Source organism: Chrysemys picta, chromosome 4 (genome assembly GCF_011386835.1).
Source record: "Chrysemys picta bellii isolate R12L10 chromosome 4, ASM1138683v2, whole genome shotgun sequence".
NCBI lineage: Eukaryota > Metazoa > Chordata > Testudines > Emydidae > Chrysemys > Chrysemys picta.
The window spans coordinates 93,019,456-93,040,269 of NC_088794.1; the positions used below are offsets into that span (position 1 = coordinate 93,019,456).

The 20,814-nt window shown below is 41.1% G+C and overlaps 1 protein-coding gene across 5 annotated transcripts in view; it reads left to right on the forward strand.

Moving 5' to 3' along the window:
* LOC101935501 (cytosolic phospholipase A2 zeta-like) overlaps positions 1–12,786 on the forward strand; it is a 38,485-nt gene extending 25,699 nt beyond the window's left edge. For all 5 annotated transcript variants that reach the window (XM_042849405.2, XM_065593056.1, XM_065593057.1 and 2 more), the window contains 10 exons: positions 816–951; positions 1,478–1,614; positions 2,961–3,183; positions 4,017–4,131; positions 5,286–5,423; positions 6,021–6,128; positions 7,313–7,507; positions 8,406–8,572; positions 9,896–10,082; positions 11,370–12,786. In XM_042849405.2, coding sequence (XP_042705339.2) covers positions 816–951; positions 1,478–1,614; positions 2,961–3,183; positions 4,017–4,131; positions 5,286–5,423; positions 6,021–6,128; positions 7,313–7,507; positions 8,406–8,572; positions 9,896–10,082; positions 11,370–11,590 — 1,627 coding nt within the window. In that variant the 3' untranslated portion in view covers positions 11,591–12,786. The remainder of the gene's footprint in view (positions 1–815; positions 952–1,477; positions 1,615–2,960; positions 3,184–4,016; positions 4,132–5,285; positions 5,424–6,020; positions 6,129–7,312; positions 7,508–8,405; positions 8,573–9,895; positions 10,083–11,369) is intronic.
* The last annotated feature ends 8,028 nt before the right edge of the window (positions 12,787–20,814 follow it).

Here is a 20,814-nt window from a genome sequence, read left to right on the forward strand (position 1 = left end):
CTGGGAGGTTGTTACAATTCTTTTAGACATATTAATACTTCTATCGCTCTATTGAGATGCATGGGCATTCGGCAAATATGTAAGGAGTCAGAGCCCTGTTTCAAAGAGCTTATGGTGTAAAAAGGCAAAACGGAAAGCAGGGTTGGGGAAGGGATACAGCTTAAAAGTGAAGCGACTGCATAATCTTGTGAGTGGAAGAACATTAGAACTAACTTCAGTTGTTTTGCTGATGTCTTGCTTCTAACTGTTCCCTGATTTGTAATAGATTTATCTAAAGAGTGTATATTATGCGTTTTTAACTGTATAAACGTTTTTCTCCACATGTATCATCTGAGAAATTGTATAGGTGATTGAACAGATTTGTCAGGTACAATTTTTTAAATATTTTATTTTGTTTTTTAATGTTTAATTATCTGATGGAAGAGAGCAGTTTGGAAGCTTCATTTTTGTGAGGCGGTCCTGATGATGTGAGGCCTTTCAGAGGGTCTTGAAGTGTGAAGTTTGGTCTGGAATGCTGAAGTAAGAAAACTGTTCCAGAGATGGGACAAACTGCTTTTTTCATGGCTCTTATCACTTGGACAGCTTGGTTCTTTAAAATCAGATACTAGTAAAACATAAACAAGAATGCAACACAGGAATGAATGAAAACCAAGGAAAAATAAATGCATTTAATTTCTTCTCAGCTGGTCTTAACTGGTGAGGCAGGATACAAAATCAGAGAGGTAGTCTCAAGTGATAAGGGCTCTCTGAAAGTTCATCTCTCTCTTTTTTGCCATTCCTATTCTCCTTTGTTCTCCTCTTGCTTGTGGGAGTAGCTCTCAGGATCTTGATGTGCGCATCAGTTTTGACCTCTGTAGAGGAGAGAGAGAATTTTTGGACATGAGGAAGAAAATAGCTTCTCGTGCCCTAAAGAAGACACTTGGTTTGCCAGAGGAACCCAAGAAAGATGAGGTATGAAATCCCTTTTTAGAGAACTCTGTCCTTTGTGACTAGTTTTAGGGGGAGATAACTGTACTGTCAGTGAACCTCAGCCTAATGGGAAAATAGATTGTAAGCACACAGGTTTTGAAAAAGCAGTTCAGAATACAAGATAGTCACAGTTTGGATTTACAGTAGCAGAACAGGGACAAACAACCCAGAAAAAAACAGGAGAAAGCTATTTGATCTGCTAATAGTCTCTGTTTTCTGTCCAAAATGGCTGCTCATACTCCTGGATAAAATTACAGAGGCTAAATGAGCAGAAGATTTGGATATAGTGGGCTCAGATTTTTAATGTCAACAGAGCCCTTTCATAGGAATACTTATCTGTCTTACTACCTCCCATATTTTATTTTTGTTTATAATGAGAAAATCCATTAAATGAAACCTAAAACCAAATGACCTTGTATGTGTGTGTGTGTAATTTAATACATATGTATGTAATGGAGTATACTCAATTGCATGTTTTTCATAGCCTTTCATTTTTCTATTCCTGTAGATCCCTGTAGTGGCAGTAGTGGGATCAGGAGGTGGGATGAGAGCCATGACTGCTTTCTATGGCAATCTGTCAGGACTCCAGCAGCTTGACCTCTTGGATATCCTGATGTATATGTGTGGAATCTCAGGATCCACCTGGTATGTCACTGGAACTTTTCCCCCATAGTCCTTTGACCTGAGAACCCAAGTCAGCATAGTCTGGGGAATGATACTCTTCTGACACAATTTACTTTTACCAACATGGATGATTCAGTGATAAGCTCATATATTTCCATAGTCTCTGTTATTCATCTGGTTACTTATTTAATTATCCTTCAGATTTCTAAAGTTCATCAATAGATGCCCATTCAAGCTCTGGGTGCCTCTCCCATAAATTAAAAATTACAGGATAAATATACCCAGAGGACTGCCCATAAATAAACCCACCTTGGTCCACCCCCTCTCAACAGCCTTAACTAAAGGAGAAAAAAGGTGAGATTTGTAGCATGCTCAGAAGGTTAAGAAATCTGGGCTCTGGCAGACCAAGTAGGGAGAATTGAATTCCAGAATCAAGGGCCCCTCACCGGGGATGCCCTATCAGCAGCTCCCTGTTGTTTATTTTGAGGGAGCTCCAGCTTAAGTGCCCCGCTGATCTCCATTTTGGGAGTACATCACAGGGAGAGAGGGGATCTGAGTAGCCTCCCTCCCCCGAATCAATGATAAAAAGGAGAAGCAGGAAAGTAAGATATAATATCTTTGCCCCCCCCCCTTTTTAAGTGAGCATTTTTCTTCAATCCATGCAATATTTTCATTAACATAATTCTTATCAAAAGATTTCAGACTACATCCAGTTTCAATGAGTCAGATCCATCTCTCTGGGGCCTTAGTCCCTTTGCCACTGAAAGTCTTCTTTCTAAGAAATGAGGTTTTAGTGATATCAGGCTTGTAGCAGAAAAATTAAGGGACAAGCCCATGTAGCATTCAAATAAATTGGCCTGTAGAAAGGTGTGCAAAGTATGTCTAGGTATTAAGAAAAAATAATGTGAATTAAGTTAGAGGGAGGGCACTGGAAAGGGGGTATGTTTGTGCTTAAAGTAGTCTGAGATACTGAGGTAAAGAAAAGAGGGCACATAGGAAGCCCCAGACATTAGATGACTATGGTAATCGATGCTTTAGGAAAGTTTCTTCATACTAATAATTAATTAGGTTGTTACTGAAAGTCTGAGGGTGTGCACAGAGATATGATATTAAGACTTTAAGAGAATGCAGTTTTGAGGCCCAAACTGTGACCTATCATAAAAATTTTTAATAGGAAAGCAAATTCCTTGAAGATTCCAAGGTGTGCTATAGACTACAATTTAATATGTTGTTAAATAAAAACAGTGATGTTACTTTCAGTTCTGTTCAAATCACAATGTAGGGAGGGCAGCCATCTTTCTCCAGACATTTGGCATCTTGTGTAATAATTTGTTGTTTACTGAAAAACTTTGTGGACGTTTTACTAGGTGTTTGTCTAAACTCTACAAAGACCCTCACTGGTCCCACAACGATCTCCAGGATGCAATTAGCGTTGCTCGGAAACTTGTGACCAGCAGCAAAGTGGGGGCATTTTCTGCTGAACGACTGGTGTATTATTTCCAGCAGCTGGTCTTGTTGGAGAAAGAAGGACGGAAGGTCACACTCACGGATTTGTGGGGCCTTATCATAGAATATTTCTTACAACAGAAGGTAATGAGAGTCCTGGATTATGAATGATTTGTCTTCAGAATAGGAGTTTAACAAACCTGTTTGAAGCCTCAGGCAACTTATCTCTTCAGACTTGTGGAACACTTCTTAAACTTCTCCCAGAGAGAAACAGAATTTTACAGAGAAATGAAAACTTTAAATAATATCTAAGGGTGATTAAAGCCCCATGTGATTATTCTATGTTAATCATAAACCTATTCCATGCTAATGTAATAGTAATTATCCTATGATAATCATAAATACATAACATTTTGTATTTTCAAAATGCTTCACAACCATTAGCTGACTCATCTTTATAACACCTCTGAGATAGATAAGCATTACCTCTTTTTGCGGATGGCGTAGCTCTGACACAGAGAGGTTATGTTACTTGTCTAAGGCCACATGCTGAATAAGAGACGGATAGGATTAGAAATCCAGAATCCCTGGCTCACAGTATTTTCCTCAGTAGGTATGTGTGTCTAGTACTTTGTATTTGCTATTATGTTTTTTTATTGTCTCTCTTGATGCCTAAAGGAACCATTTATGAGTACTAAACACTGTGAGATCTAGTTTTTTCTTACGTTATTTCTGTTTCTGGATTGTGGAAATACCAAAAGATGAAATCATGAATTCGACAAATTACTCCAAGAGGTTTTTAAAAAGCCCATGAAAAACTAAAGAGAATTTGCTTGAGAATTTCCTCTGAGTTGTTCACTATTCATGCTGTGTGATTGGTCAGATCAGTCACATGGTATTGCAAGGGCAAGAGGAACCTTCTATTTAAAGGCAAAACTGAACACCAAAGTGATATGACATTTCCCTGCCATATCCAGCAGGATCCATCGAAGTTGTCTGACCAGCAGTCAGCAGTCAGGTGGGGACAGAACCCCTTCCCTATCTATGCAGCTGTCAATGTGAAGCCCAATGTCAGTAGCCATGAATTTACAGGTATGAAGTGAAGTGTTTTTTTCCCCCTCTAAAATCTGTAAATTACATTTCCCCCTCAGTTTTAATTATTTTTGTCCTTGTTCCCAATCTTGTCGCAGCATAGTAATGATGGTGGGCAGCAACATAAATTCTCCTTCATACCCTCGCTACATTGAATGTACTGGGTGAAATCCTGTTCCCATTAAACTCTCAATGAGAGATTTGCCATTGACTCCATTGGGGCTAGGGTTTCACCCATTATGTATACCTAACTTTCCCTGCCTTTTAAATATATGTAATGATGTGTTCAGTAGCACATCTTCTCTTGAATTGTACTTGGCAATCCTAATTGTAATGCCAAGACATAGTTTGTTTTTGGCTGTATCTCTCTGTGGGGATATGCACATCTTTATTTGATGTTTATTTGTTTTTTGTCTCCAACATGCTTTTAAATGCTGATATGATGGATTGAAATTTTGTTTGGCTGATTTGAAAATCCCATTACTTAATTATTCCTGTTAGTGGCACGATAATACTTCTTTACATTCATTCTTCACTCCTTTTGCCACCATTAAAAATATCAGCTTGCGATGCTGGTGAAAAGTCTTAATAGTGAATTCCCGTGAATCTCTGTTAAATAAACCTCCTGTCAATCATATTGCTCGCACGCCATACGTAAGATGTATGTAGGAGAATTTCACCTTATGGCATTCATGCATTATTCATGCATAGACATCATTAGTATGGGTTAAGAAACTGAATTATTCTCTTAGCCAGGGGTCGGCAACCTTTCAGAAGTGGTGTGCCGAGTCTTCATTTATTCACTCTAATTTAAGGTTTTGCGTGCCAGTAATACATTTTAATGTTTTTAGAAGGTCTCTTTCTATAAATCTACAATATTATAACTAAACTATTGTTGTATGTAAAGTAAATAAGGTTTTTAAAATGTTTAAGAAGCTTCATTTAAAATTAAATTAATATGCAGACCCCCCCCTCGGTGGCCAGGACCCAGGCAGTGTGAGTGCCACTGAAAATCAGCTCGCGTGCCACCTTCGGCACGAGTGCCATAGGTTGCCTACCCCTGCTCTTAGTCATTCTCACAGGAATGGGGTGGGGATGAAAACATTTATTCAAGTGTATTTGTGAGATAATTATCTTGGTTAACCCTTTCACAGAGTGGTGTGAGTTCACACCCTATGAGTTTGGTACCCACAAGTATGGAGCCTTTATCCGCATAGAAGACTTTGGCAGTGAATTCTTCAATGGGCTGCTACTTGGGAAACGTCTGGAGCCCAGAATTTGTTTTCTGCAGGGTAAGATCTGATGCTTCTAGAAACACTCTATTATGCTTTATAGCAACTGTAACTTGATGCACATTGATGAGAGGGTTAAGAATAATCAGATATTTAATTTTTAGTGACTTATATCAACAGCTGCACAGTTGCATAAGATGTTGTCCCTGGAGACTGTTAGGCCTTGGCTACACTTGGCAATTCACAGCGCCGCCAGCGCTGTGAGAGCTCTCTCGCAGCGCTGTAAGTACTCCATCTCTCCGAGGGAAGTAGCTTGCAGTGCTGCGAGCGAGTGTGCAGCACTGCAGGCGCTGATTACACTGGCACTTTACAGCGCTGCACTCGCTGCGCTTGGGGGGGTAGGGGGTGGATGTTTTCACACCCCTGAGCGCAGCAAGTTGCAGCGCTGTACAGCGCCAGTGTAGTCAAGGCCTGAGGCACCTAACCACACTCTGTGTTCTTAGCTGAACAAGACTTTTATTAAACATAATCTGTCCTATCCCAATTTTGTCCTGCATATGATGCATATCTGATGTGGTGAAATTGAGTTTGGTCATGCTGTTCAGTGCCTGAGAAGTCTGGGGGACCTAAATTAATACTTTCCTTGTCCATTTTCAGGAATATGGGCCAGTGCCTTTGCTGCCAATCTAGATGAAATCTGGGAAGAGGTCATTTCTTCAAAAGTTGGCTTTCTAGAATCTCTGAAAGATGCCATCAAAGCTATAGGTAAAGGATAGACAGAGACTGGGCTTTTCTTAGTCATATGAAAGGGCCTTGAAAATATCTCCTCCATTCAAGGAAGTGTAACCCCTTCTCACAACATAAAAGAAGATAATTTAGGAAGGTCTTAACAGCACTGCCTACTGGTAGCCCATTTAGTTTAGATCAGGGATCTCAAACTCAAATTGCCACGAGGGCCACATGAGGACTAGTACATTGGCCTGAGGGCCACATCACTGAAACCTTTTCATACAAAGATACAAAAGCCCGCCCTCGGCCCCACCCCCACTTCACCCCTTCCATGAGACCCCACCCCTGCTCTGCCTCTTCCCACCCCTTCCCCACCCCCATTCCAACCCCTTCCCCAAAGTCCCCGCCCCCTCCCTGCCCATATTCCAACCCCTTCTCCAAATCCCTGCCCTGGCCCTGCCTCTTCTCCACCTCCTCCCCTGAGCGTGCTGCATCCCTGCTCCTCCCCCTTCCCTCCTGGAAAGTCCTAAGTGCCACCAAACAGCTGTTTGGCAGGGCCGCATGTTTGAGACCCCTGGTTTAGATAATGGGAACATTGTGTGGGACTGACAGAGGAGATAAGAAAGGATAATAGTTTGTAATACAAGAGATAATACAGGTTCTCCTTACCAATATAATGAAGAAAAAGAGAAAATAGGCAGCACCACAACTTTTTGAAACTTCACGACAGCATCAGATTCTGGACTTATTTACACTACAACTATTATGGAGTCAGAGGATTTGGCAATATCACAGTTGTCCCCTGAAGCACTTGCAATATGTTTGAAGTTTGTAGTTTAAATAGTACTTATCTGTGTCCACTTAGCCAGGTGAAAACCATGCACTGTCCAAAGTGGGGACATGGGTAGGCCCCACCTATACTAGAGATTTTAACTCTAGTATACAAGGTTGGAGACAACTGTCTTAATTGTTTTCTCAACATTCTATTGTAGGTGGGGGCTTAATAATACCTGTCATTTAAAAAATATTGCTTGAGGTGTTAGCTACATGAGTCCTGCTAAAGACAGTAGCAGTTGTGTTTAAAATCCCAGCTGTTGTAGGGGGAAATGTCAGTATAAAATGGCTGGTGTCTTGAACTCAGGGTAAAATGCTCAGGGAATAGTGAAATTTGAGCTTGGATGAAGAGATCTGAATTCTGGTTTGTTTGTTTCTTTTTGCAGATGAGGCTCGTGGACGCCAGACTCTGGACCCTTTACAGTTAGAAAAGCGAATGGTCATGCCAGGTGGAGCTTTCTCACATTTATTTCAAGATTTATTTAAGTCTCGCTTCTCTGCTGGGGAAAACATTAACTTCATGCGTGGACTGTACCTTCATAGGGACTACGTCAATGCCAAAGAGTTTGTGGCCTGGAAAGGTGGGTAACAAGATTCTGTGTGAGAGAAACCAGGCTGTGTGTCAGAGGAATTGGGGACAGTTAGGAAGAGAAAGATGACCGGGCAGTGACAGTGCAAGTATGTGTCATCTAAGTACATACCGCTGTAAAGCTTATAAAATGGGCAAGATGCTGCTCTGAGCAAACCATTCAATTGGCAGTATAGAAGGCTGATCAAAATGCAGTTGCTGTCTTAAACAAGTTAAAACATGTTGTATCTGCTGCCACTGGGGTTTGTGTAAACCAGATCTCCTACACCACCAATGGAAATGCTGTTGGCCAAATGCAGTCTTCATTTACAAACAGACAACCGCAATGATAGGAGTTAGCTGTACTTGTATATATGACAGCAGACTTGGGCTTATATAATTCAGAGCAAAAACATCCCAAATCCCTTTTGACTGTATTGGAAATTGCCATATATGAAAGTTATCTGTCCCAGAAGGAAGGATGGGCTTGTGCTTAGGGTACTGGATCAGGAATTAGAGAGCTTTGGGTTCTGTTTTGAGCTCTGCTACTGACTCTCTGTGGGCAAGTCACTTAATCTCTCTTCCCTACCTTAAAGGGGTGTTGTAAGGACAGATTAGTTAATGCACATGAGATGCTTGGTTCCTGTGGTGGTGTTTGCTTATCAGCTTTTCTGTGGTGCTCAGATATAGATCTTTTTTGATTTGTCTTGTTTTGCTGAGAGTCCAGGGTGGAGGTAACTTACTTTGATTTGGTGGTGTCTGGGTGTTGGGGTGTGGGAGTACAGTTAATGTAATTCCAGGGTATTTAAACATTTCTCCTTAGGGTCCCAGATGATTTTCACCTTTTCTCTGAAATTAGATTGATGTGTTTTGTGTACTTCAGTGACCAGTATGATTTTGGGGTCTTTCAGGCACTCACCAGGATGCCTTTCCCAACCAGCTAACTCCAATGGAACACAGCCTGTACTTGATAGATGGGGTTTTCTCTATCAATTCTCCCTTTCCTTTGGTGCTTCAGCCAGAGAGAGATGTAGATGTCATCTTGTCATTCAACTACTCTTGGGAAGCTCCATTTGAGGTGAGAGACAAAAAGGAGTAGAATTAGGCAAACACATGTGCGTGCTGACCAGGACATCATGGATGAAATCAGAATGGTCAAATGCCCTATTTAGACATATCTCAATGACTGAGAGAATTATTACTGGGTATAATGCATTATACGACCTTTCGTCAAGTTTTGGGGCTTGCTGCAGAAATTACTGGGTGAAATTTTGTGGCATGTTATGCAGGAGACCAGATTAGATAATCATATTTATCCCTTCTGGCTTTAAAAATCAATGAGCCTGTAGTAATTGGTTTGAATCCAAGATCAATTTAGTAGATTTCCAACTGATGGCTGTTTAGTGATTTACCTGAAATAAATTGATGGTCTCAGTCCAGTTCCTGATGGACAAATATCAGTCTAAAAAATAACCATTTCCATATGAGATGAATCATTTTTTCTATACTTAAAAATGCCATGTTAAATGAACATTATGTATATTTAGAAATTCAACATGACACTGCACATTCCGGGCTCTGAGGGCCCTTGACATAGATTTAAAAACACAAGGAAGAGAAGTTTCAAAGTAAATTTCTCATCCCACAAACTGCCAGTGTGTGACACCAACAATCAAAATGTGTGATAAATGACCAAAATGTGGCACACCATAATATACAGATTTAAAAAAAATATATAAAGCATGTTTGAAGGATGTTTTCTCGCCGTGTTACTTAAATAAACCAATTAAAAAAAAAGAAAACTGGAAAAAATTAATTCTATTGCTTGCAGTAAAAAAAAATCCTTTGCCATATGGATCATCAGCAGAGTTTGAACTCTGGATTTTCACATTCCCAGCACAAGCCTTTACTTGAGTTACAAGAATAATTGCTCTTCTCTGTATGGAGCAGCCACTACAGGGGGACGCGACACGACGCACACTTTGCCAGTGGGTTGCCCAGCTGTTGGCTAGACAGCAATAGAATATTGGAGACTGGAATCCTGGGTTCTGTCCCTGGCTTTCGGAGGGGGGCATTTTTTAGTGGTTAGAGAGAACAATAGCCAAATCAGACAACTACATTGTTATCATTGATGATAACATTTATATTACAATAGTACCTGGAGGCTGAGGTTGAAGCCCCACTGTGTTAAGCACTATGTAGACATATACTCTTTTGAGCTCTTCTGTAAATCTGGCCATGAGGTCAGAATGGGAACTTCAGAGTGCTGTGCACTTGAAAAATCTCATCTTTATTTAGATGCCTAAATGGGAGCTGAGCACTTTTGAATATCTGGCACCATCTGATTTTTAGATCTCATCTAGTAAAGAAAATAACTTTACTTTTTGTCTTCTGAGTTCAGGTGCTGCATCAGGCCCAGAAGTATTGTGAAGAACGGGAAATCCCCTTTCCACACATTGTTGTGAGTGAAACAGATAAGCAGAAGCCCAAGGAGTGTTATATGTTCGTGGATCATCGCAATCCTAAAGTTCCGATAGTGCTTCACTTTCCATTGGTGAACAACACATTCCAGAAATACAAGGCACCAGGTAAGGAAGTGTGTAGGCGAGGTTCAATTATACATGGTGCTGAGCATTTTTAGCCCCATAGTCATGGGTTACTTAGCACCTTACAACGTTGAACCCTAAGAACCTAAGACTTGGTCTACACTACATGCTTACTGCAGCATAACTACGTCACTCAGGGGTGTGAGAAATCCACATCCCTGGGTGATGTAGTTAAACCGACCTTAACCCCGGTGTAGACTGTGCTATGTGGGCAGAAGAGCTTCTCCCACTGACATAGCTCATAGAGGTGGGAGACCTCCATCCAGTCGGCTTACAGCATCTTCACCAGACACGCTACAGCAGTGCAGCTCCAAATTTGTAGTGTAAACCTGCCCTACAAGAAGAATCATTTGGAGCAGTAAATATATATTGGACATCGGCCACCAGAATATCCATCTTCAGTATCGCAAGAAAATATGATTAATGTGCTACTTAAAGTGATTAAATATTTATAATATTAAATGCAGAAATATAAAGGTTGGGTGTTCCTTACTCTAGCTGCCAGTCAGTGGTGGAACAGACCATCTGTTTAAAACTGTTTTAATGTATTCAAATATTCCAAAGTAGTTTTTGTCATATAGAGTATATTCGTTCAGGTGTACCGTTAGTTCAGTTTTCAGAAGCCCTCTTTACTCCATTACCAGAGATTCTGGGTTCCTCGGGGTTGGGGCTTCTGTCATAGCTTTGGCCTCATTTTTAAAATGTTGTAGTCTGAGTTTAAGCTGAAATTTTGTATTAGGATAATGGCAATGGGCTCTGTGGTGTTTGGTTTTATGAACCGTAACAACATTGGCATATGGAATTGTATTGTCCAAAGGTCTGAATGCAAAGCTGAGGAGTACTGGGGATAAGGGACTCTGGGTTCCCCTCTGTAGCTGAAAAAGTTCTGAATTAAAACCATTCACACTGCCTGTGAGATAGGAACCACGTATAGGGCTTGAAAATCCTATGTGGTTAAAGTGCTTCAAACATACACCTATTTTCACCTTGTCAGGAACCTTGCTTGCACCCAGTGACAGGACAAAAGAGCCTTCTGCAGAGTTGGTGGAGCCAATTATCTATCTATCTATCTATCTATCTATCTATCTATCTATCTATCTATCTATCTATCTATCTATCTATCTATCTATCTATCTATCTATCATCAACTTGTGGGCAGGTTTATGATAAACCATGATGGTAGTACCTCCTTCTGCTCCTGCACAAACATGGGAGCATCTTGTTAAGGGGATCTGTGAATACTGTTAATGTCTGATTTTCTGTCTGCAGGAGTCGAGCGTGAGACAGAAGATGAGAAATCCTTTGGCAACTTCCCTGTTGAAGGAGAAAAATCTCCTTACCATTCTATGAACTTCACATATCAACCCAATGAATTTGATAGGCTGCTGGAATTAAGCCGCTACAATATTATGAACAACAAGGAAGCTATTTTAAAAGCCCTTACTTTGGGCATGAAAAGAAGGGTGCTCAAGAATGCCAAAAGGAAATAAGATGCAGCCTTGTAATTAGGCTATTGACTGGTTGCAGGACACTGAATACATGAAAGCTTCAGACAGGAACACCAAAGGGCTAAGGTATCTGCAAATGACCAACACAGCTGATAACTCAACTATGTTTCGTAGCTTCTCCAAATACAGAATGTCTCAGCTAGACTTCACTTCTGGGTGAAGTGTGTGAGTGGAGCTTTAATAATAGCATTAAAATATTTTTGTATGAGCATGTCTGTATGTTCTTACTGAGCTCTTGTGTTCCTGTGCAATGTGTGAATCAATGGGATTAAGCCAGTGATGCTTTTCCATTGATAAATATGTAATGTTGGTAAACTATCCCCAGGATGCCTATTCTTCGGGGAAAAGAGGGTTTTGCTCCATATTCAGTACTGTCAGGGTGGCATCAAGAAGTGCCTAGGGTTGATAATAAGGGTGTGTGTATTTGCACAAGAAAAGGGCATGAGCTTTCTTCAGTGCTCTGCATTGTTTAGCTTTAGAGTTTTCCTTTGAAAACATATGTTTTAGTGAGTGGTAAAAAATGTAGTTATTTCACCTGCTTTTCCTGTCTCCAGAAAGCATAATTACAGATAAGTGTTCTCAATTGGAGATGCGCCAGAATCAGAAAATATCTGAGTTTGGGTAAATTCTGGATCCATACTCCACAGTTCTGGCCCCTCTTTAATCTAAATTCATTTAATCTCATCTCATTATTTTGAGATCACTAAACCTAGTAATTTGTACAAATGATTATCCCCTGAGTGTTCTGAATACAAAGGCAAACAGACAGAGTTGGTTAACAATAGCAGTCCAGAAGCAAAGCTGTGGTTAAGTTTGAAATAGCCATTCCATTCTAAGAGCAGATCTTCAGTAGCTTGCATCTTTCTCAAAAATGTTCCTTGTGGGATAAAATTTGGCATATTTGTCTTCAGGCTGAAAGTGATTATTGTTGTTGTGGAAAACTTAAGTAAATCCGAGCTGCTTTTGTATTGTCTGAATGCCAAAAAGTTTTTAATGCCAACAGACAAAGATACCAGCTGCCTTTTTTTTTTTTTTGCAGTTGGGTACTTGTAACTTAAAACCAGTTTTTGTTTTAAAATGTAAAAATTTGCATCTCTATTGCTTCCACTGAGAAATGTGGCTTAATAAAATATTAAAATACTTAATTAAAAGTAATTAAGTTCTAATTGATTAAAAACTATATATTTGCATACAGTGTACTTTAATTTTCCTCAATTAAATAAATATGTAAGGGATGTGGCCATCTGAGATCCACGTGCACAAATGTGTGTGTATCAAAATAATACATAGGATTTACTTTGGTGAGGCTGGTCTTATAGGTGGTCCATGTGCACTAGTGAGTTGGTGGATAGCAGCAGTCTGCTCTAATATCACAGCAGGCGCCTCTGGGCATCAGCAATTATTGTCATTGCTTCCTAAAAGAAGTGAGAGAACAACAAATGTAACTTGGTTGTGATGTAGCCTTAGAAGTAATACAGTGACAGGGGAATGTGGTTCAGTAACACAAAGCATATTAACCATTTGAAAACCAGGGATCCTTGTCCAGCACAAGATGACATTTGTGTCAGCCAACCAGAATGCCCAGTATCAGTGTCACTCAAACTCTTTCTTTCTCTTGTGTGACTTCCATCCTAACTTACAGTACATGTATTCACTTAATTGTATTGCAATTCCCTAGTTGAACTCAGGTGGCCCTGCCTTAAAAGGATGCTGTCAACTATAATTTTATAACTATTTAAAAAAAATCCAGTTTCTAATAGGGCACCTTTTAAATAGGATGTCTAGCTTTTGCTTAAAAAATTGAATAAATTACTAAGGGTTTTCTGTTTCTTTGATGTTTACAAAGGTTATTTTCAGCCAGGGAGAAATTGACTGTGCAGGAGAAACAGTGAAACTGACTGTAATACACACACCTCCCACAACACACCTTTCAAGATCCATGGGTCCTAGACATGCTTATCACAACATCTAGGGCATGTCTACACTTACCTCCGGAGCGATCGATCCAGCGGGGGTCGATTTATTGCGTCTAGTGAAGATGCGATAAATCGACCGCTGAGCACACTCCCATCAACTCCAGTACTCCACCTGAGCGAGAAGCATAGGCAGAGTCGACGGGGGAGCATCAGCAGTCGACCTACTGCAGTGAAGACACTGCAGTAAGTAGATCTCAGTACGTCAACTTCAGCTACGTTATTCACATAGCTGAAGTTGCGTAACTTAGATCAATTCCTCCCTCCCGCCCTCCCCAGTGTAGACCAGGCCTTAGTGTACCTCATCCAGTGCACTAAATGCCCCAGTAACAACTATGTGGGTGAAACCAGACAAGCACTATGCTCTCGAATGAACTCACACAGGAAAATGATACAAGACAAAAAACATCATATAGCCTGTGGGTGACCACTTTTCACAAAGTGATCACTGTATAGCTGAGATATCAGTCCTCATCCTCAAAGGAAACCTTCACAACACTTTCAAAAGATGAGCCTAAAACACTAAAAATCGTGGTCTTAATAAAGACATTGGATTTTATGGCTTACACATTGTAACCCTCTAACTCCACTTTTTGTCCTATGACTACAGGGTTGTTAACAGGCCACTTCACATTGAATGATTCCTTAGAATATGTGCTAACTACTTATGTTAAACTATCTGTTCAATCTTGTATTTAGCTGTACCTTTCCTAGACCTGAGGAAGAGCTCTGTGTAGCTTGAAAGTGTGTCTCTCTCACCACCAGAAGCTGGGTCCAATAAAAGATATTACCTCACCCACCTTGTCTCTCTAAAATCCTGGGACTGACACTGCTATAATAGCAGTGCATGTGCATACCGTGCTGTCAGACACCCACAGTACACTAAAAATCAGAGAAATATTTTCTTCACTAACTTCCTTCATTTTTTACTACCTTTTGGTGTTACCGGTAACTACTGTAGGTATACTATTTTGAGGCAGAAATATAATTAAGTTAATGGGGGTATCTAATTAAATTTATTTTCCTTCCCATTCAAATACATAACTAAGATTAAGGAAGCAAATACACTCTGTGTATTGAATTAAACAAATATTCACATAGTATTTGCGTAGAATGAAGCAGGTCTTCCATCTGATTCTAGTGAGGTAGATGATAGGTGTATCAATGTGTGAGAAGCAGTGTAACCTTATTGTACAGAGTGCGCTATACAGCGTATACAAAGCGTGGCATACCTTCTGGCTTCTTCTAACTGGCACCCCTTTATAATTCATCAGATTCCATGATACTTTACTCTGGTTTAGGACATAAGAATGTGATAAAACATAGACTAGATGCCATTCATTCCAGTAATATGCACAGTATGTCTCTTCTCTCACATTGTTGGCTATAATAGGATCTCCTTAATCTGCAGTTCATGTTCAGAGGGTGGTAACTATATTTTGTCTATAGGAGTTAAGTGACTGGAGAGAAATAGTCTTATAACCTGTATCCTTTTTGATGTTTATGAGTTAGGCACTGTCATTTAAGATAGCATGTCAGATCATTGAATTAACAAATACATTATTTAGTTTGTTCAAAACAATTATCCTAATTCTACAGAAGCAATGACACTCTCCCAGATGCATGTTACTTGCATTCGCTTTCCTGTCTTTGTGTTCCTGGGGTGATACAGCTTACCTTGCAGGTTCTGCATGTGAGGTAGGAGTATTTACTATGAAACTGTAAATACATTTCCCCTCAAAATAAGAAAAACAAATCCCTACTCTTCATTGTGTGTTCTGATGATGGAACTTAAAATTCAGAGCCCTTAAACTGTTTTGCTAGTGCACCTACGCACTGGTGAGTAAGGATCAATTGTATCCTTTGCCTCAAATATCACCTTCTTCATTTCCAGCAAAGAATCAACAGAAAACAAATCATCTCCGCTTCTGCAGAGCAAGAGAGTTCCTTCCGGATATGTAGGCCCAGATTTCAAAAGTGACCAGAGATTTTGGGTGCTCAACTTGAGACATTTTAAAGGGCCTTGATTGATGTCAACAGGCCAGACATATTTACTAAAGTCCTTTCCTGGGTAGGGATTGTTAAGCGTGTGGCTCAAGTGTTTTCCTGAATCAGGACCAAAATGCTGAGCATGCATCCTCTGAAAATAGGGTTGCCAGGTGTCTGGTTTTTGACCGGAAAGTTTGGTCGAAAGGGGACCTGTACACTGTCCGGTCAGAAGTACTGACCGGACACCTAAAGTCTGATTACTGCCTGCAGGGGTGCCAGAACCGGGGGTGGGGGTGGGGTGTGTGTGACCGCAGCAGGGCACTTGAAGAGAGCTGGGGGCAGCATGGCTGTGAGCCAGGAGGGTGCCAATCCACGCCGCTGGATTGTGTTTGGATTGCATCCTGTTTTCCACCCTCCTCTCTGTTCCTCGGTTCTGTCCCCCCTCCCCCCACTGCAGAAACAGGAGGAAAGGACATTTCTCCCAGTCTGGCCTGGTTCAGTCAGACAGATTGACAACATCTCCCATCCTCCCCTTGATGGCTGCCTGCAAACACCACCACCAGCCTGTTCCAGGGTGTGGGGACAGGGGGCACCAGGACATCAACCCACGCTAGCCCCTTCTCAGTCAGAGCTGACTCCTACCTGCATCTCGTAGGCAGGCTCCGCTTCAGCTCCCAGCCCAGCTCTGCAGGTGGCAGGTGAGTCCTGGGGGAAAGGGGGAGCGAGTGAGTAGGAGAGAGGGCGGCTGGATTGTCTGGTTTTAAGAAATTGGAAAGTTGGCAACCCTATCTGAAAATTAGGTCCTGAGTTATTTCAAGTTAGGCATCCAGACTCACTATTTACTTCTGAAAACATGGGCTATAATTCTTTCCTCTACAGGTAAATATGCTAGTAAATTCAAGGCCATCTAGGACTTTAGCGCATAGGCACTGACTTTTGGTTTTGCTGGTGGGTGCCTTCCTGAGGCCCCCTCCTTCACCCCTTCCCCCGAGCCCCCCCTCGCCCTATCCCTTTCCCCCACCACTCCTGCAAGAGGTAGCGACCCAGATGCCAGGGAGGGGGACAGAGCGACGCAGTGACTCCATATGCACCCCCTCACATACCACCCCTGGCCTCTGTTTGGGGGGGGGCAATGCCCCCAAACTAGAGGGGGGGTTCTACAAAAGAACGAGCCCCTCAGGCGCCCCCACCCCTCAGCACAGAACTGCCCCAGAGGCACCGTGCGCGCTGCATGGTCACTGTCCCCGAGAGGCAGGTGTCTCTGCTTGGGCAGGGAGGGCGAGCAGGGACATCATACCCTGCAGGAGCCCAGGAGACGTCGCCAATCAGATTCCAAGTATGTAGTGAACCAAATGAGGACACACTGGCTCAAGGTGTTTGCAAGGCTGAAGTCTTCTTGGAGAAATGACCTTTACTTTGCTTTTGCTGGGCATGATTTTTAATTGTACTCAGGCAGGAAAAAATACAAGCCATTTTAACCCATAGACATCTTCTGTTTCTCTGACAGTTACCTTCTACCCACAAGCTCTCCTCTGCTGGTCACAGGCCTGTTCATCTTTGACGTGCTGGAATATAGTGCATTTATTATGAAATGTGATATGGGATACCCTGTGATCCACAGAGCTAGAGAATCCTTACTGGAAATTCCAGTTGAAAGTTGTCTATTAGTTTGTACTGTTTTCAGTTGGCCTGTTAGGTTTTGAAACTGAACAACTTGACTAGTAATCTGCAGGCTACTGGTCCTCCTATTGAAACCAACAGAGACAAGTAAAAACAAATAGATGAAGGATTCTAATGGACTTTGCTGGAATTTCTATTGACGATACCATATGCCAAGGCTTCAGCTCTGCGAGAGGAGGTGTTTGTTACACAGCAGCAGGTAGGCAGGTTTGTACCACATGGAGGCTCTGCATTAGTGGCCCCTCTTTTAAAGGAATTGCATCCTACCCATCAAAGGGGTCTTTACTTGCGGGCTATGAAGGGGCTTGGAAGAGGGACGGGGATGGATGTCTGCCTGAAGTGGTGGTTTGAAATGGTGGGGAGACTGGGATGATTGGGAACAAGAGAGGAGGGAGGAGCATCTGCCTTTAGGGAAGAGGCATTTTTGCTATGACCTGTGCTTACACTTGTAGCTGAGTAACCTGGTGCCTGATTTTCCAGCATATAAGCATCATATAACTTATGAAGGCCAGTAGGAGTTGTTCATCTGCGGTGCCTGAAGAATTAGGCCCATTGCCTATGACCCAGTCAGTCTGCTGTAAGAAAGATCCTTTCTTCTGCATCTCTTTCTAAACTGGTTGCCTTTGATTGCATTATTTCACAAAATATCAGCTAAATTCAATCTATGTTGTTGAGCAGAACAGGGAGTGGCATTAGGAAGGCCAGGGCTAACCTGATAGATTTATATCCCTAAAATAGCAAGGCTCCCAAATTCCACTTACATGAGAACATAACTCATTATGGAATGATTTTTATGTTAACATTGTAAAAAGTTATTGAAATGGAAAACAACGTCTCACTTCACCAAAAAGCAAAATAAGAATTGTGCATACATTTGTATTACATTGAACTAGTTGTGAAAAGTGCTTTCCCCCTCTCAGCTTGGACCAGCCAGAAAATCTCATCACAAATGGCGTCCTAGTGGTAATAGTTACATTTCTGGTTGATTTCTCAGCTACTCTCATTCTCTCTAAAATGTAGTTTAAGGTGAATAAAATTTTTACCCAGAGGGAAGGTGCAAATGGCAATCACGGGAGCATGGGGTTAAACGCTCGAGTAGAAGAATAGTGGCAGGTCCCACCCCGCTTCCAGGAATATGAGTTTCCATCACAGACAGTTTTTGTGAATGGCTTTGTCCATGTCCATGTACTTTACTACATACTTTTTTGAGTAATATGTAGAACTTTGCTTATCATGTTTTTTCCAGACATATTATTTATTTTTCCAGTGATGTATATCATCATTTGCCTATGAAATATTATATGGTCTCAGCAGCTACCAGGGCATTAAGATTGTGTTAAAGATAATATGGACTAAGATGAGGTAATTCTAGACAAGAATATGTTAGGAACACTCTTGAGTTGTTCCTAGATAAGGAATGCAATGGGATCGTGGTACTAATCGCAGAAGAGCAAAGTTTCACCAAAGGCTGTTCTCTTGGAATGGATGACTCAAAGTAATGTTCATTCTCTTTTTTTAAATCATTTGTCACAGGCCCGTCAAATTTCCTGTTTAGAAGTTTGTGTGACAAAGGGGAAGAGCATGAAGTATTTAAAAGGTAAGTACATCTGCAGGTTAATCTGATAGTAAAGTCACACTTTGTCCAAAAAAAAAAGCTTCCTAAACTTTCTTTAGCATAGTTTTTGAATAGCAGTCATGGTGACTGTAAAATGTGTGTGTGTGTGTGCCTGGATGACTGGCTCCTGAAGATTGGTCCTTTCTCAAGGTGCATTCAGTAACCAACAAGGCACCACCCCTCTTTCACTGCTTGGGCCTCTGTCTCCATGTGGAGAAGTCTACACTCATACATATGGAATGAAGAGACTTAATTGGAGCCTCTCCATCTTTCACCACCTTCAAAGTGTACCTGCTCATAGACAGGTTTGCTACAATGTCCAGCCTCATTTTCACACTGCAGCTGGGCCCACAAACTACAGCAAGGACTTGTCTTCAACTCTTGGGCCACATGGCAGCCTGTACATTTGTAGCTCCCCTGGCAGGATTACATTTCTGATGTCTTCAAGCCTGGCTCAGGTCTGTCTACACACCCAACAAGTACAATCTGTCCAAGTAGGTGTGGATACCTCAGAGGGTCCTTGACTCCCTCAACCTTTGGAAGGATCCCCAAAAGGTCTCTGTGGGAGTTCCAGTCTCAAGTTCAAATTATTTGACACATTTTCTACCAGCTATATTCAGGAGTAATGTTAGTAAATGTATTCAAGGATTTCTCTCCAGAGGTTCAAATGGTATTTCTCTCTAGAGGTTCAAATGGTATTACTTAGCCCTCAATGTCAAAGAGAACCACACACCTACTATTGACTTTAAAAGAAACTATTGCAGAGATTTCCTTGTGTTTTAGTTTGAGAGGCATTGAGTACCCAGTGATTAAGACAAGATTGACAGCTTTATTATTACTTTTTTTTATAGGCTAGAAATGTTTTATATGTTTGTTAGTTTTTCATGATGCTACAAAGCCCACTTGTAAGAAATGGTAGAGAATCCATACCACACATGGTTAATTCAAGAGACGGATTTTTGTCTAGTGTTTAGAGCAGGATGCTTGGAATTAGATTTTCTGGGTTTTATTCCTGATTCTGCCACTGATAACTCTGTAAACTTGGACTTCATCCCTGTAGAATTTCAGTTTACTCATCTATAAAATGGGAGTAACGTGTAGAATTTTCAAAATCTCCTAAGTGACTTAGGAGCCTAATTCTCATTTTCAAAAGTGACTTTGGCATTTAGGAACCTAAATCACATTGAATGTCAGTTTTATCCACTGCCATATCTGACAGGAATGTTGTGAGGCTTTAATAATAGTTGTAAAGTGCTTTGAAATCCTCAGATGAAAGGTACCCTATAAGTGCAAAATAGTACCTCTTGCTCTAATAGCCAAGAGGGAAAGCCCTGTTGGGATCAGAAATACATGCCTAATGAAACATAAGCTAATAACTGGCTGATGCTGACTACTGGTCTTAGCTAGCAATGTTCATTTTTGACCCGAGCAGCCTTCTGTTGGATCATGGCATACTGGGAATTGCATCTGTGTATTAAACGGGAGGTTAGAACTATCTGATGATTTGTCAAACACCATGGATTCCAATGGACCCTTGTCTTGGACAAGTATGACCATCCTATTTAAGTGTGAGAAGCTATTTTTACTCAGTCCAGGGCTTCCTTCAGGTTGCTCCATGAATGCATTTGAATGTTCCCTCCTGCTGTAGGGAGTTCAACCCATATGTTCACTGCCAGCATGAGCTATATTTTAGAAGCTGTTAGATTTTTCACAAATTGGTAGTTTGAGTTACAGTCCCCTGGGAATTAAGTGACTTCAGCACATTTTTTCAAATGATGCTTTTTGTCCGAAGTCAGAATTGTTCCATATATATCCTTGTCTGCTTCCATGATCAGGTAAAATATTTCATTTTTGTGTTTCTAGAATGGTGTCAATTTTCCCCTTATTAGGTTGGATTCCTGAAATATGGTGCTTTCATTCACTCAGAAGATTTTGGAAGTGAATTTTTC